At 41.3% G+C, this 17,723-nt stretch overlaps 1 protein-coding gene across 1 annotated transcript; it reads left to right on the forward strand.

Moving 5' to 3' along the window:
- The first annotated feature begins 14,923 nt into the window (after positions 1-14,923).
- LOC106994264 (cTAGE family member 2-like) lies at positions 14,924-17,390 on the forward strand. Its single transcript, XM_077974337.1, is given in 2 exon segments — positions 14,924-17,273; positions 17,276-17,390. Coding segments are annotated over 2 exon segments (2,355 nt in total). The 5' UTR covers positions 14,924-14,966; the 3' UTR covers positions 17,324-17,390.
- The last annotated feature ends 333 nt before the right edge of the window (positions 17,391-17,723 follow it).

Consider the following 17,723-nt stretch of genomic DNA (forward strand, 5'->3'; position numbering starts at 1 on the left):
GCCAGTGGGAATGGGACATTGAGTTGCAATCTGGAGTGATTGGAGTGATAGTAGTAAGACATAATAATAATAGGAAGACATAGCAAGACATTGTCTCTACCAAAAAAAAAAAAAAAAAAGGGTGATGTTGACTTGATCACTAGTTGATTATTCCTTACTTCTTGGACCCAACATATATTGAGCAACTGCCATGTACCAAGCCCTTGGCTGGGCTCTGAGAACACAGGATGGGTCTTGCCCTGTTCCAGGAAGATTTGGGAGCTCTTGAGACACTGAGATTTGTTGAGTCATTATTTTATTAATCACAAAATCACCAGAAAAAAGATGGAAACTTGAACTGCTAACATTGCTTGGATTTATTCTAAGGCACTGGTTCGCAAACCTGAATGGGCTTCAGAATCACCTGGTGGGTTTGTTAAGACATAAGTTGCTGCTACCCCCCAACTCCACCACCAATAGAGTTTCTGGTTGAGTAGCTCTGGTTCAGGGCCTGATAACTGACATTTCTCTCTTTTTTTTTTTTTTTTTTTTTGAGGCAGGGTCTTCCTCTGTTTCCCAGGCTGAGTGCAATGGTGCAATCATGGCTCACTGCAGCCTTGAACTCCCGGGTTTTATTGATCCTCCCACCTCAGCCTCCCAGGTAGCTGGGATTACAGGTGTAAGCCACCACACCTGGCCTGATAATTGGCATTTCTAACAAGTTATCAGGTGATGCTGATGCTGCTGGTCCAGGGACATACTTTGAGACCCACTGTTCCGTGAAAATTATGCCAGGGCTGGTCTAAGAATATTCCTTCTTTCATTTGTTCTTAACCAACCATCCCGACCCATATGGCAGCCATTTTTGTTAGATGTTACTGGAAGATTGAAATGACTGACTGTCTCCATCCCAAACCTGAATAATTGTAGGACTAGAAATGAGCTATGCCTTTGACTGGGCTGCGACTTGGGGAAGTAATTACCTGAGAATAACGAAGCAGTCACTTTCCGAGTCATTACTTCTGCATGCAAAGACGGTTCAGGAATCCTTGGAGAAACCCTATCAAGTCCTGGCCCATGTGAAGTCAGTATTGAGGATTTCCCTGGCAGTGAAGTTACTGAGGCCAAGTTTGCTTTCCCAAGCTGGAAAAAACGGCATCCCAGATGACCACCCTGTTCCTGTAGACGCACATCTGGGCTTCTAGTCACCGGGGGCACCAGAGGCTCACCGTCTTAACTTTTTCTGAGCAGCTGAGCTGCTCTCAGCTTGTTGATTCAAGAACTGCTCAACTTAAACAGTCTATAGGCTCTTATTTAAAATTTGTCCCAATCAAGAAACAAGTATTATTTTGTGTATTCCTGTAGTCTGTGCTAGAAATGGAGGAGAATGGGAGGAACCCCCAATGAACTGTCCTTTTGGGTGTAGATTAGCATCTGCAGCCCAGATGGGTCATTTTTTTTTTTTTTACTTGCAGTTTGCATTTGTCCTAACTTGAGAGAAATCGGGACCTTCATGGTGGCATAATCCTAAGCAACGTTTTACTTAAAGCAGTGGTTCTCAGCCTTGGTTGCACATTGGAATCACCTAGCTTTATAAAGGATTGAAACCGATAGCCAAAGCTGGGATGATTTAAGCAACAAAATTAATAAAATGTATTAGACCCAACACATAAATAAATATCCATGAGTCCACACTAACATAAATATACAATTAAGTTAATTAATTATTTAACTTGTGGTGGGAGAATTCCAAATAATGTGCACAAGAATTCCAAATAATGTATGTAGATACTCCACCCTCAAGGAGCTAGAGCACAACTGCCTACAACTAAAGTGTGAGTAGCACACAGTGACTCTCTTCCAAGGATTATAGTGTGGGAAGGGGAGAAAAGTAACTTTCCAATGGAGACATCTCAGCCAGGTGTTCAAGTCAGCATCAGTAGTGGTGAGTCGTGTTGATTGTATGTACTCTTGACATGATGTGATGACAATGGCACTTTACCTCTGTGGTCTTCCTCCCAAAAGCCCATGGCCCTGTCTAATCATGAGACATCAGACAGATCCCAACTGAGGGATCTTCTACAAAATATTCGACCAATACTCCTCAAAAGTTTTAAGACCATCAAAAACAAGAAAGGCCTGAGAAACTGTCACAGTCACGAAGGGCCTAAGGAGACATGATGGCTAAATGTCATATGGGATCCTGGATGGGACCTTGGAACAGATAAAGGATGTTAGGAAAAAAGTAGTCTGAATAAAGTATGGACTTTAGTTAATAGTAATGTTTCAACATTGATTAACTGTGACCAATTTGCCTTGCTAATGTGAGATATTAATACTTGAGGGAAATGGGTGTGGAGTATATGGGAAACTCTCTGTGCCATCTTTTGCAATTTCTCTATATATCTAAAGCTATTCTAAAATTTAAAAGTTTTCTCAGCGGCTGTTTAGCTCAATCGGTTGAAGTGTGGTGCTGATAAAATTTTAAAGTTTATTAAAAAGAAAAAAATACTGATCCCTGGAATTCACCCCCTGTCCTTTCAGGGGTTCAAATTTAACTAGTCCAGAATTTGGCCCTGGCTTTGGGCTATTATAGGCATCCAGGGGTAAGAACCATACCTTCAGTGTTAAACAAAGCCATTTGAAAAGTGAGCATATTCTTGCTTTATCCCTTTTCCTCACACCTTAAACTATTCGTTTGGTTCCATGAAAAAAATGTTGTTTTATAATTTTCTTTTCTTTTTATTTTGAGATGGAATCTTGTTCTGTTGCCCAGGCTGGGGTGCAGTAGTGCAATCTTGGCTCACTGCAACTTCCACCTCCTGGGTTCAAGAATTTCTCCTACCTCAGCCTTCTGAGTAGCTGGGATTATAGGCGTGTGCCACCACACCTGGCTGATTTTTGTATTTTTAGTAGAGATGGGGTTTCGCCATGTTGGTCAGGCTGGTCTCGAACTTCTGACCTCAACTGATCCGCCCGCCTCAGCCTCCCAACATGGTGAGATTACAGGCGTGAGCCACCGCGCCCGGCCTGTTTTATTCTTTTCTTGAATAGTGCTATGGGTTGGCTTTTGAGTCCCCCACAAATATATGTTGGAGTCCTAATACCCAATTCCTTGAAATGTGACCTCATTAGGAGATAAGGGCTTTGTAGATGATCAAGTTAAATGAGGTCATTTGGGTAAGCCATAATCCAATGTGACAAGTGTCCTTATAAAACGGTGAAATTTGATGCAGAGACAGACAGACGTGTGTCCAGGGGAGACAATGTAAAGACAAGGACAAATCACCATGGACACCATCAGAGAGAGAGGCTTGGACCAGATCCTTCTCTCACGGCCCTCAGGAAGGGCCTGTCAACACCCTGATTTTGGACTTCTAGCTCTGGGAATGTGACAATAAATTTCTGTTGTTTGAGCTACTCAATTTGTTACACCATTCCCTTCAAGACTAATACATATAGTATTTGCATTCTTCTGGAATATGTTATGGCTTCATAAACATACACAAATATAGACATGATTTCAAAAGATCAAATTATGCATAATAACATTATTATATCAATTTTCCTTTCGTATGATGCAGTCCTTTGTGGAAGGACATGTGAGTGGTTTCTCTAAACTGTGACCTCCTCAAGGGCAGCTCTGTGTTGACCACACTGCACCTCCATGGCCAGTGTTACATGACACTGTGGTTCTAGCCTCAGGAGCAGAAGCAGGGAAGAGTGACGGCTTGGAGCTCTGGTGACGGAAGGAGGGCTCCCTTCTGTATGTGCAAGCCCAGGGCTTTTTTGGTGGGATGCATGGTCTCAAAGGGAGTGGAGTGACCACCTGGAGAAATAAGAGATGGACTGTTACATATTGCAGATTGATAAAGAAGGCCATACTAGTTTTATGTAATTTTCTCTCTCTTTCCACAATTAATAAACAGCTGTTTTTGGCAACAGCTCTATTGATATCTAATTTACATGCCATACATTTTACTCACTTAAAGACTACAATTTGGCTAGGTGTGGTGGCTCACGCCTGTAATCCCAGCACTTTGGAAGCAGAGGTGGGCGGATTGCTTGAGCCCAGGAGTTCCAGACCAGCCTGGGCAACATGGCGAAACTGTCTCTACAAAAAATATAAAAATTAGCCAAATGTGGTGGTGGTGTGTGCATGTAGTCCCAGCTACTTGAGAGGCTGAGGTGGGAGGATCACTTGAACCCAGAAGGTCCAGGCTATGGTAAGGTGTAATCACACCACTGCACTTTAGCCTAGGCAACAGAGTGAGACCCTGTCTCAAAAAAAAAAAAAAAAAAAGAACAAAGAATACAATTCCATGGTTTTAAGTATTAATATATTCACAGAGTTGTGCAACCATCACCACAATTTTAGAGTATTTGCATCGCAACAGAAAGAAATCCATACCCATTACCAATCACGTCTCATTTCCAACCTCCCTAGCCCTAGGAAACCACTAATTTTTTTTTTTTTTTTTTTGAAATGGAGTCTCGCTCTGTCGCCCAGACTGGAGTGCAGTGGCACCATCTCGGCTCACTGAAACCTCCGCCTCCTGGGCTCAAGTGATTCTGCTGCCTCAGCCTCCCTAGTAGCTGAGATTACAGGCGTGCACCACCACACTAGGCTAATTTGGTTGTATTTTTGGTAGAGATGGGGTTTCACCATGTTGGCCAGGCTGGTCTCGAACTCCTGACCTCAAGTGATCCACCTGCCTCGGCCCCTCAAAGTGCTGGGATTACAGGCATGAGACGCTGCACCTGGCTAGAAACAACTAATCTATTATTTGTTTCCATATATTTGTCTGTTTTGGACATTTCATGTAACTAGAATCATATGTATGTGGTTCTTTGTGATTGGCTTCTTTCATGTAGCATGATGTTTTCAAGGTCCATCCATGTGGTAGCAGGTATCAGTGCTTCATTTCCTTTTACTGCCAAAAAATATTCCATTGATTTGGATACACCATATTTTATTTATCCATTCACCTTTGAATTATTTCAAAGTTTTGACTATTACGAATAATGCTGTTATGTACATTTCATATACAAGTTTCTATGTGGACATATATTTTTATCTCTTTTGGGTGCATACTGAGGAGTAGAATTGCTGGCTCATATGTTAACTCTTTGTTAACATAGAGAAACTGCCAGACGGTGTTTTCAAAGCAGTGTACCATTTTGTATTCCTACCAGCAGTGTATGAGGGTTCTACTTTTTCCATATCCTCATAACAATTGTTATTATCTGCCTTTTTGATTATAACCAACGTAATGAGTATGAAGGGGTATGTCATTGTGGTTTTGATTTGTGTTTCTCTGATGGCTAATTCTATAACATTTTATAATCAGAATAAAATAAGTTCTATTCTAAAAGATAGCAATGACAGTGATTCTTCTTTACGTAAGACATTGTCTGTGTTCCAGCTTTCTCTGACAATCTGTGACCCAATAGTGTCACAGACAGTTCTTTAGGATAAACACAGGAATTTACCCCTCTGGTCTTAAAGCCTTAAACTTGTATTTGTTTTATTTCTTTGATAATGGCCGGCCACAGCGGCTCACACCTGCAATCTCAGCACTTTGGGAGGTCAAGGCAGGTGAATCATGAGGTCAGGAGATGGAGACCATCCTGGCCAACACGGTGAAACCCCATCTCTTCTGAAAATACAATTAGCCGGGCTTGGTGGCAGGAACCTGTAGTCCCTGCTACTCGGGAGGCTGAGGCAGGAGAATAGAATGAACCTGGGAGGCGGAGCCTTGCAGTGAGCCGAGATTGCGCCACTGCACTCCAGCCTGGGCAACAGAGCAAGACTCCATCTCAAAAAAAAAAAAAAAAAAAAGTATCAAAGAACTGAAACTCACCAGATCACCACATGCAGACAATGAGATGATCTCATTTCTTATTCATCATGATTGCTTTCTTACTCCTCCCTAGTTCCTGTTTTCCCACACATTGTTACATTTCTTCCCTGCCGTATAAACCTCTAATTTTAGTTGGTAAGGGAAATGGATTTGAGACTGACCTCCCATCTCCTTGGCTATAGCACCCGATTAAAGCCTTCTTCCTTGGCAGTACTCATCATCTCCGTCATTGGCTTTCTGTGTGGGGAGCAGAAGGACCTAAACCAAACCCTGCTGTTTTGGTAACAGAATTTGGTTCCCTGACCAGGAACACATTGCTCATGATTTGGCTGCTGCAGGCCAGGAATCTCAGAAGCCCTCCTAAGCAGCTGCCCACCCAATTTTGCCTGGAGGTGAGTTTTGGTCTCCCCCTGGTCCTGCTGTTGGCCCCAAACATGTTCCTGATTGCCTAGAAAGAGCACCCTTCGAAATTTGACATCTGCATCCACATAGGATAGTGTCCTTTGTGGGTCCAGATAGCAGGATCTGCTCCTCTCAATTTGGGAAATATTTATAGGAATTTCCATTTGCAGGTTGAACAAGCCCAACTGACTTGAGAGAAGCACCCTGTTTCAGTGTGGACATTCTTGGGTGCTTGTTTGTAATTGTGTGTTTTGTGTGTGTGTGTGTGTTTGTGTGTGTGTGTGTCCAGGTAAGTGAGTGTCTTGCGGGTACCACACAGCAGGATTGGATCCTCTCAATTTGAGAAATTTCAAAGGAATTTTATTTGCACGTTGATCAAGCCCAACCAATAGAGAGGAAGCACCCCAAATGTTTCAGCTTGGACACTCTTGGGGCTTGTTTGTGGCTGTAGCATTTGGATTGTGTTTTGGTGATTGTGTGCGTGCCATGGGAAATTAAAATTCAATACACTGAAATTCTTTTGTAATACTGTTTGACCCCAATATTGTTTGGAATCTGGAGTTTGCTGTTGAATGGGAAAGTGGGATGGAGTTCTGTGTATCCAGGCTTTTGTGCTGCTGTTCTAAGCAGGGTTGGGCCTGGTTATTTATTTATTTATTTTTGAGATGGAGTCTCACTCTGTTGTCCAAGCTGGAGTGCAGTGGCATGATCTCAGCTCACTGCAACCTCCACTTCACGAGTTCAAGTGATTCTCCTGCCTCAGCCTCCCGAGTAGCTGGGATTACAGGTGTGCTCCACCACACCTAGCTTATTTTTGTATTTTTAGTAGAGATGGGGTTTCACCATGTTGGTCAGGCTGGTCTTAAACTCCTGACCTTGTGATTCACTCATCTTGACCTCCCACAGTGCTGGGAATACAGGCATGAGCCATCATGCCCAGCCTTGGGTCTGGTTATTATGCAATGTTCTCCCATGGTGCTGTTTGGTTTCAGCATTCTTTGGAGTCTGGAGAGGTCTGGCCTTTAAAAAACAAATTGCCATGGAAACTGCTTTACCCACAATTTTGGTTCACAGCCTTCACTGGATTGCCTATCCAGGCAAACAAAGTATAGCCACATAAACTGGTGATTTGTATTGCTATCTCAGGGCTAGAGTTCAAAGGCAAAGGCTATTGTATCTTTGTTTATATATGTGTATACATGTCTATATATGTTTATATATGTACATTATAGGTTGTGTCTACCAAATTGGCTTATAAATAAAAAAACACTCATACATTAAGTCCAAAGTCTTTTTCAAGTTCACATGACTTACTTAAACCTTTAATAAACAAACCGGCTTTAAAATTATTGATAAAATAAAAGGAGAAATGTCTTCAGAATTGTCAGCATACATTTTTTTCTTGGTTTTGTATTTGCCTCTGCTAGATATTTTGAGGTGTCAGGGTTTGGCATAGAAGGTTATAAAACTGAACCCAGCCTAAATAAACAAAATAATTTTTGTTTGTGTACCTTCTTTGTCAAATGAGACTAATTTAACGTTGTTAGCTGAATATTCTGAGTTACTGGCAAAAAATGCTTATATATTTAACTTTAAGTTTCTTACTTAGGTCCTGGCTATTTAAAAAAATCGTTAGCTGGATGCGGTGGCTCACACTTGTAATCCCAGCACTTTGGGAGGCTGAGGTGGGCAGATCACGAGGTCAGGAGTTCAAGACCAGCCTGGCCAACACAGTGAAGCCCCATCTTTACTAAAAAAAAAAACCAAAATAACAAAAATTAACTGGGCGTGGTGGCAGGTGCCTGTAATCCCAGATACTTGGGAGGCTGAAGCAGGAGAATCGCTTGAACTCAGGAGGTGGAGATTGCACTTCAAACTATACCACAAGGCTACAGGAACCGAAACAGGATGGTGCTGGTACCAAAACGAATATATAGACCAATGGAACAGAACAGAGGCCTCGAAAATAACACCACACATCTGCACCCATCTGATTTTTGACAAACCTGACAAAAACAATCAATGGGGAAAGGATTCTCTATTTAAAAAATGGTATTGGGAAAACTGGCTAGCCATATGCAGAAAACTGAAACATCTTATACAAAAATTAACTCGAGATGGATTAAATATTTAAACATAAGACCTAAAGGGGAGGGATAACATTAGGAGAAATACCTAATGTAGATGATGGGTTTATGGGTATAGCAAGCCACCATGGCACATGTATACCTATGTAACAAACCTACATGTCCTGCACATGTATCCCAGAATTAAACTATAAAACAATTGTTTTGATTGGTTTTGCTTACCTCTGATGATCTTGAGATCTATGAGAGCCTTAAGGTTCTTGGCAAATAAATAAATAAATAAAAGTCGTTTTTTATAATGTTTGAGCAGATAGTACATTTATTTTGCTGTTTGAAAAGATAGGTGAGAATTAAAATGTTTAAATGGTGTTTACTTTCAAGGTTACTCTTTTCATATTATTATTAATATTAGAGATATTGTCTTGCTTAGTCTCCCAGGCTGGACTGGACTGCAGTGGCACAATCTCGGCTCATTGCAACTTGCCCTCTTGGGGTCAATCGATTCTCGTGCCTCAGCTTCTTGAGTAGCTGGGATTATAGGCGTGCACCACCACCTCTAATTTTTTTATTTTTAGTAGGGACAGGGTTTTGCCATGTTGGCCAGGCTAGTCTTGAACTCCTGACCTCAAATGATCCACCCGTTTTGGCCTCCCAAAGTGCTGAGGTTATACGCATGAGCCACCATGTCTAGCCTATTTCCAAGGTAATTCAATGAAATCAATAATTTGAGTTGGTTTCAGATGTTTTCCTTTAATGAGGAACAACAGTAATATGGTTACAAAATTTTAATGCTCAGGAAAAACTGGCCTTGTCCTTATGGAAATTATATTGATTGAGATTTTTTTCAAACTACCTTAGTTGTGTTTACTATTATTAACATTAAGTGCCAGGTGCAGTGGCTCACGCCTGTAATCCCAGCACTTTGGGAGGCTGAGGTGGGCGGATCACAAGGACAGGAGATCAAGACCATCCTGGCTAAAGTGGTGAAACCTTGTCTCTACTAAAAATACTAAAAATTAGCCGGGCATGGTAGCAGGTGCCTGTAGTCCTAGCTACTCGGGAGACTGAGGCAGAATGGTGTGAACCCGGGAGGCGGAGCTTGCAGTGAGCCGAGATTGCACCACTGCACTCCAGCCTGGGCGACAGAGCAAGACTCCATCTCAAAAAAAAAAAAAAAAAAAAAAAAACAATAAAAAAACAAAAAACATTAAGTGGCATCGACTTGGATTAAGTAGTAACAAAAACAAGTATGAGACTTTCTAGTGATTTTTGATCCCAAGGTGTTTATCACTGATGGGCCTTCCTATGTATACTTGAAAACAAAATATCCACAAGTGTTGCATTGATTTGAAAATTTTAGTGGTGAAAGTTACCTAGTCAGTTGACAGTACTGTATCTAGAAACCAATCTTGGAAATGTATGATGATGCTCTTTTATTTATTTATTTTATTTTATTTTTGAGATGGAATCTTACTCTGTCATCCAGGCTGGAGTGCAATTGCATGATCTGGGTTCACTGCAACTTTCACCTCCCGGGTTCAAATGATTCTTGTGCCTCAGCCTCCCAAGTAGCTGGTATTACAGGCACGTGCCACCATGCTTGGCTAATTTTTTTATGTTTTTAGTAAAGACGGGATTTCACAATGTTGACTGGGCTGGTCTTGAACTCCTGGCCTCAAGTGATATGCCCTCCTCAGCTTCCCAAAGTGCTGGCATTACAGGTGTGAGCCACCATACCTGACAATGATGCTCTTTTAAATAGCTGAAAAGAAATTATTGTGCGCTTGTTCTTACTTTGTGCTTGTTTTGTTGTATAGCATTTAAGTGAAAGGAGATTATTTATCCTCATACTGAATTTCCAAAACTGGTATTTGTATTTACCATATTTTAGTGATGGAGAGAAATGTTAGTTGTCTTACTTTGATAAGTTCCGCGTAGGACCTATCACATTTTTTATGCTTTTAGCCACAATTCTGTCACTAGAACGCTAGCAATTAGGCATATGCAATGAATAGCCTAACTACTTTAATACTGTGGTTTGAAGTGCTGCAGGCAGTAGCTCCTAAACACCAAATCACAGTGCTTTAATTTGTGACGTATTAGAATGATAGGATTTTCTGCAGTAAAAATATCTATTAACTAATCCTTGTGCTGTTAAATTACAGGGCTTTGACTCTTGGGTCTGAAGAAGGCACCGACTCCTGCTTAATCTTGAGCATTGACACCAGTCAAAGCCTTGTCGTCAGACCCGGGAGAAACTGACAATCAAAATGATTGGGTTTTTTTTTTTTTTTTTTTTGAGATGGAGCCTCACTCTGTCACCCAGGCTGGAGTGCAGTGGTGCAATCTTGGCTCACTGCAACCTCCACCTCTTGGGCTCAAGCAATTCTTCTGCTTCCAGCCTCTGAGTACCTGGGCTTACAGGCATGTGCCACCATGCCCGACTAATTTTTGTACTTTTAGCAGAGATGGAGTTTCACCATATTGGTCAGGCTGGTCTTGAATTCCTGACCTAACGTGATCTGCCAGCATGAGCTACTGTGCCCAGCCGTGATCTGCTTTCAAAAGACACAGGGCTGGCTGGGCACAGTGGCTCACGCCTGTAATCCCAGCATTTTGGGAGGCCGAGGTGGGTGGATCACCTGAGGTCAGGATGTCGAGACCAGCCTGACCAAAATGGTGAAACCCCATCTCTACTGAAAATACAAAAATTAGCTGGGCATGGTGGCAGACACCTGCGATCCCAGCTACTCGGGAGACTGAGGCAGGAGAATCGCTTGGACCTGGGAGGCGGAGTTTGCAGTGAGACGAGATTGTGCCATTGCACTCCAGCCTGGGTGGCAGAGCCACAGTCCATTTCAGAAAAAAAAAAAAAAAGACACAGGGCCAGAAAATTAAAACTATTCAATCCCTCTAGGCTCAGGGACTACTGCAGAAGAGGTAGGCACATGAGATTGTAAGGGCTGGTTTTGAGGGATAAGATTAGTTCAGGGCCAGGTGCAGTGGCTCACGCCTCTAATCCCAGCACTTTGGGAGACTGAGGTGGGTGGATCACAAGGTCAAGAGATCGATACCATCCTGGCTAACACCGTGAGACCCCATCTCTACTAAAAATACAAAAAAAAATTAGCCAGGTGTGGTGGCAGGCACCTGTAGTCCCAGCTACTCGGGAGGCTGAGGCAGGAGAATGGCATGAATCTGGGAGGCGGAGCTTGCAGTGAGCCAAGATCATGCCACTGTACTTCAGCATGGGTGACAGAGCAAGACTCTGTCTCAAAAAAAAAAAAAAATTATTTCAGTTTTTCTATAAATTAAACATTAACACCAAAACCACACTGAAGCAAGGCCAGCATCTGGGCCTTCCTGGAGCATTAATCTACTCCTTAACAGAAAATTGTAAAAGATTATAAAAAGTTTATGGAAATCTTACCTTATGATCAAACTGATTACAATCGGATAGATTTGTTTATAAGGTTTTATTAAAATTAGTTTTAACATTAATAATATACCATATAAAGGAAAAATTTGGTTTTCTCTTCAACAAAATGTTCATGTAAGAGATAAGAGATTTTTGGGTAAAACTACAGAAAAAGAGAGTCTCTCCCTCTTAGTTGGCCTCATGCTGTCTTTATTAGGGCTTATTGTTTGGGAAGCTGAGTCTCCTCACTATCAAAGGGTAAGCTGTTTTGTATTATCATTTTTGCTAAATGAATGGCTATTTTATAGTGACCTGTATAATCCTATTTTGTGATGTCAGGTGTCTCAAAACTTTCATCTCTGACAAACTTTCCAATGGCAAAATTTCAAGTTCTAAATTCAGTCTTTTTGACCTCAAACTAACTTTTTTGGGTATAAGGTTCCCTGAAGTCCAAGAGGGATATATTACATTTATTTGGCTTGTTTGTTATGTTAGAATTATGTAGGAAGCATTGTCAATCAGAGGTGGTGTTCAGCTTCCTTTGGGATTTATTTATTTATTTATTTATTTATTTTTAGATGGGTCTTGCTCTGTTGCCTAGGCTGGAGTGCAGTGGCACAATCTCAGCTCACTGCAGCCTATGCCTCCCAGGTTCAAGTGATTTTTGTGCCTCAGGCTTCCAAGTAGCCGGGATTACAGGCATGAGTCATGATGTCCAACTGATTTTTCTATGTTTAGTGGATGTAAGGTTTTGCCATGTTGATGAAACTGGTCTTGAACTCCTGACCTCAGGTGATCCACCCACCTTGGCCTCCTGAAGTTCCGGGATGATATGAGAGTTCTAAAATTCTGATATGTCTTAATATATGTTGTCACACTATTATTATTATTATGTTAACTTGTATGCCACAGGAATAACAAAATACCCTCGTTAACTGTGCCTTTAACTATGGCTGTCTTAAAACTTTAGTCATCCACAATTGTAGTTTTGCTTTGATCCTTCTCAAAAAGTGACTTATAATCAGCTACAGTCCAGGGCTTTCTTCCTTGGGGAAGTTTATGAAAAATTCAACCTCTCGAATGCAGGTTTCTGATAACTTTGTAGACTGTGCCATTGGATTAGAGAGAAAACTTCCAGGGCACTAACTGAAATGCTGATATGTTCATAAAGATTGCTAACTCAATATGAAGCATACCAGAAGTTGATTGCATGGACAGAATTAATGGAGACTAAATAATTTTTTATGGTTTTTTCATTTGAAATATTGCTGATTTTTTTTTGTTTTGTTTTTCAGAGCCTGGAGAATTTTTTTTCTTTGGAGCTTTTATTGCCTCTGAGTAGACTTTAAGTATATTGAATCCAATGTGCTTTCCTCAAACAGAATTTGAGGTATAGTTCTCTCTATGCCTAATTTCTTCATTTGTAAATTATTTGTGATTATTCTTAATTAATGGCAATGTGTTTGTTTGCATAAGTTCAATAAGAATCTATTGTATTTTATACTGTGACACAGGTGGATGAACTGGCTATTTACCCAGGTCTTTGACTGAAATGACCTTGTGAGAGGTTCCAGCAAGGCCAATTTAGGAGAGCCTATGTGGACAGTAATTCTTGCTGCACTTTCTGGGGTAATCAGGCCACGTTTATGGGACTGCAGCTTATTGTGCAGGTAGGTTTGTCTTGCTGACATTTGTCTTTGGTGGAAGTAGGGGACTGGAAAAAGAAAGATTGTTTCAGAAGAAAAGGACAGTATTAGATTAACCTGTGATTCCTGGGGGACGACATAGTTACCCATGGTATGAGGTTGCCCAGGATGCCCCTCCTCAATATGAAGAAACTGGAATGATCAACAAGATTCCTCATGAATGAGGAATTGATATTTATGTATATACTATATTATTCTTTTTTTAAGATTGGGTCTCGCTCTATTGCCCAGGCTGAAATGCAGTGGTGCTATCTTAGCTCACTGCAACCTCTGTCTCCCGGTCCAAGTGATTCTCCTACCTCAGCCTCCTGAGTAGCTGGGATTACAGGTGTGCACCACCATGCCCAACTAATTTTGTGTTTTTAATAGAGACGTTTCAGTATATTGGCCAGGCTGGTCTTGAAATCCTGACCTCAAGTGATCTGGTTGCATCAGCCTCCCAAAGTGCTGGGATTACAGTCATGAGCCAGTGCACCCAGCCTATTTTTTTCAAAAAACAAAACAAAAAGAAAAAAACACACAAAAACTGTAAACCATTTAAATTCAGCAGTGGAGGGTTTTATACCAACTTTAGTGACACTAAATGTTGTAAGTTGTGATAACCCACTATCACTGGACCAACCTGTACTATAATTTTTGTCATTATTTTAGAGTGTACGGTTAGAAGTTAACCGTAAAACAGCCTCAGGCAGGTCCTTCAGGAAGTATCCAAAAGAGGGCATTGTTATCATAGGAGGCAACAGCTCCATGCGTGTTATCCACCCTGAAGACCTTCCAGTGGGACAAGATGTGGAGGTGGAAGACAGTGATATTGATGATCCTGACCCTGTGTAGGCTGAGGCTAATGTGTGTGTCTATGTCTTGGTTTTTAACAAAAAACTATTAAAAAGTAAAAAAAAAAAAAAAAAGAAAAAAGAAAAAAGCTTACAAAGTAAGGATATAAAGAAAATATTTTTGTACAGCTATACAATGTGGTTGTAAGTGAAGTGTTATTACAAAAAAGTAAAAAAGTTAAAAAAATTTAAACATTTATAAAGTAAAAGAGTTACAGTAAGCTAAGGTTGATTTATATTGACTAAAACAATTTTAATTAATTAGTGTGGCTTACGTGTGCAGTGCTTGTGAAGGCTGCAGTAGTGTACAGTAATGCCCTAGGCCTTCACATTCACTCACCACTTCCTAACTAATCCACAGCAATTTTCAATCTTGCAAGCTCCATTTATTTATGATAAGTACTCTATAGAAGGATATCTTTAAAAAAAATCTTTAATGCTATATTTTTACTGTACGTTTTCTATGGGCCTGTGAGGTCTGTGGGTTCCTGCGTCCCCCTAAGGTCTGTGGGTTCCCGCGTCCCCCAGCTCCCCCCGCAGCCGGAACCGCAGTGGTCTGCTCCGGTTGCCAGGTGCAGATTCTGTTCCTAACCTGAGCCTGTGTGTTCTTCGCGGCTAACTGTGGCCCGGACGGTCTGGGTTACTGCGGTGGCCACCGCCAGAGCAGCCTTGGCGCTATGGAGGAGCCCGGGACTACCCCTCAGCCTTACTGGGGGCTGGTCCTGGAGGAGCCAAGCAGGGTTATGGCAGCACTGCCTGAAGGCAGGAGACCAGATTCGACTCCTTATGGTTTTCCATGGGAATTGGTGATATGTGCAGCTGTCGTTGGATTTTTTGCTGTTCCCTTTTTCTTGTGGAGAAGTTTTAGATCGGTTAGGAGTCGGCTTTATGCGGGAAGAGAGAAAAACCTTGCTGAGGCGCTTTCTGGACTAATTGAAGAAAAATGTAGATTACTTGAAAAGTTTAGCCTTGTTCAAAAAGAGTATGAAGCCTATGAAGTAGAGTCATCTTTAGAGGATGCCAGCTCTGAGAAGGAGGCAACAGAAGAACAAAATTTGGAGGCAACCTGTGAAAAGCTGAACAGGTCCAATTCTGAACTTGAGCATGAAATACTCTGTCTAGAAAAAGAGTTAAAAGAAGAGAAATCGAAACATTCTGAACAGGATGAATTGATGGCGGATATTTCCAAAGGCATACAGTCTCTAGAAGATGAGTCAAAATCCCTCAAATCCCAAGTAGCTGAAGCCAAAATGACCTTGAAGAGATTTCAAATGAATGAAGAACAACTGAAGATAGCAATACAAGATGCTTTGAATGAAAATTCTCAACTTCGGGAAAGCCAGAAACAGCTTTTGCAAGAAGCTGAAGTATGGAAAGAACAAGTGAGTGAACTTAATAAACAGAAAATAACATTTGAAGACTCCAAAGTACATGCAGAACAAGTTCTAAATGGTAAAGAAAATCACATCAAGACTCTGACTGAACGCTTGCGAAAGATGAAAGATCTGGGTGCTATGCTGGAAGAAGACATAACAGATGATGGGAACTTGGAATTCGAAATGAACGGTGAATCAGAAGATGGTGCTAACTTAGACAATCCTCCAAAACGAGCTTTGAAGAAACTGATTCGTGCAGCTAAGTTAAATGATTCTTTAACAACCTTAGAAGGAGAAAGAAACGAACTTTATATTCAGTTATCTGAAGTTGATGAAACCAAGAAGGAACTCAGAGAGCATATTAAAAACCTTCAGACGGAACAAGCATCTTTGCAGTCGGAAAACACACAGTTTGAAAGTGAGAATCAGAAGCTTCAACAGAAACTAAAGGTAATGACAGAATTATATCAAGAAAATAGAATGAAGCTATACAGGAAATTAATAGTAGAGGAAAATAACCGGTCAGAGAATGAGAAACTTTCTAAAGCAGACGAAACGATCAGCCCTGGCACTGGAGAGCTGGAGACCTGCAGAAAGCGAGCCAAAGATCTGGAAGAACAATTTGAGAGAGTTCTTCATTTTTATCAAGGGAAGATTATTTCCTATAAGAAAAAAGTAGATGGTAATTGTTTTGCAGCTTGGATTGCTGAAAGAAACCTCAATGATTTAAGGAAAGAAAATGCTCACAACAGACAAAAATTAGCTGAAACAGAGTTTAAAATGAAACTTTTAGAAAAAGATCCTTATGCGCTTGATGTTCCAAATACAGCATTTGGCAGACAGCATTCCTCATATGGTCCCTCTCCACTGGGTCGGCCTTCATCTGAAATGAGAGCTTTTCTCTATCCTCCAGCTTTGTCGGAGGGTCCACGGAGACTCTCACCTTTGCTTCCAGCGGGAGGAGGAAGAGGCCCAAGAGGCCCAGGGAATCCTCTGGACCATCAGATTACCAATGAAAGAGGAGAATCAAGCTGTGAGAGGTTAACCAGTCCTCATAGGGCTCCTTCTGACACTGGGCCCCTGTCGCCTCCGTGGGAACAGGACCGTAGGATGATGTTTCCTCCACCAGGACAATCATATCCTGATTCAGCTCTTCCTCCACAAAGGCAAGACACATTTTATTCTAATTCTGCTAGACGCTCTGGACCAGCAGAACTCGGAAGTTTTAATATGCCTTCTTCGGATAAAATGGATGGGTCAATGCCTTCAGAAAGGGAATCCAGTAGAAATGATACCAAAGATAATCTTGGTAATTTAAATGTGCCTGATTCATCTCTCCCCGCTGAAAATGAAACAACTGGACCTGGATTTGTTCCTGCAGCTCTCGCTCCAATCAGAGGTCCGTTGTTGCCAGTGGATATGAGGGGCCCGTTCATGAGAAGAGGACCTCCTTTCCCTCCACCTCCTCCAGGAACCATGTTTGGAGCTTCTCCAGATTATTTGCCACCAAGGGATGTCCCAGGTCCACCACGTGCTCCATTTGCAATGAGAAATGTCTATCCACCGAGGGGTTTTCCTCCTTACCTTCCCCCAAGACCTGGATTTTGCCCCCCCCACCCCCACATTCTGAAGATAGAGCGAGTTCCCTTCAGGGTTGAGTCTGCCTTCAAATGAGCCTGCTACTGAAGATCCAGAATCACGGCAAGAAACCTGACAATATTTTTGCTCTCTTCAAAAGTCATTTTGACTGTTCTCATTTCAGTTGAAGTAACTGCTGTTACTTCAATGATTACACTTTGCTCAAATTGAAACTTAATGGAATTATAATTCTCAGGATAGTATATTGTAAATAAGGATGATTTAAATATGAATCTTATGAGTAAATTATTTCCATTTTATTTTATTCTAGATAGTATAACTATTTTAATTTGATGAACAAATCCACTATTATAGAAACAATAGTGGGAGTTTTATATATGTAATTTTGCGGGTGGGGAGGCTTTAAATTTTAAAGGCCATGGCCTTATGCCAAGAACTGTATTTACTGTGGGTGTAGCC

This window comes from Macaca mulatta, chromosome 17, assembly GCF_049350105.2.
Source record: "Macaca mulatta isolate MMU2019108-1 chromosome 17, T2T-MMU8v2.0, whole genome shotgun sequence".
Lineage (NCBI taxonomy): Eukaryota > Metazoa > Chordata > Mammalia > Primates > Cercopithecidae > Macaca > Macaca mulatta.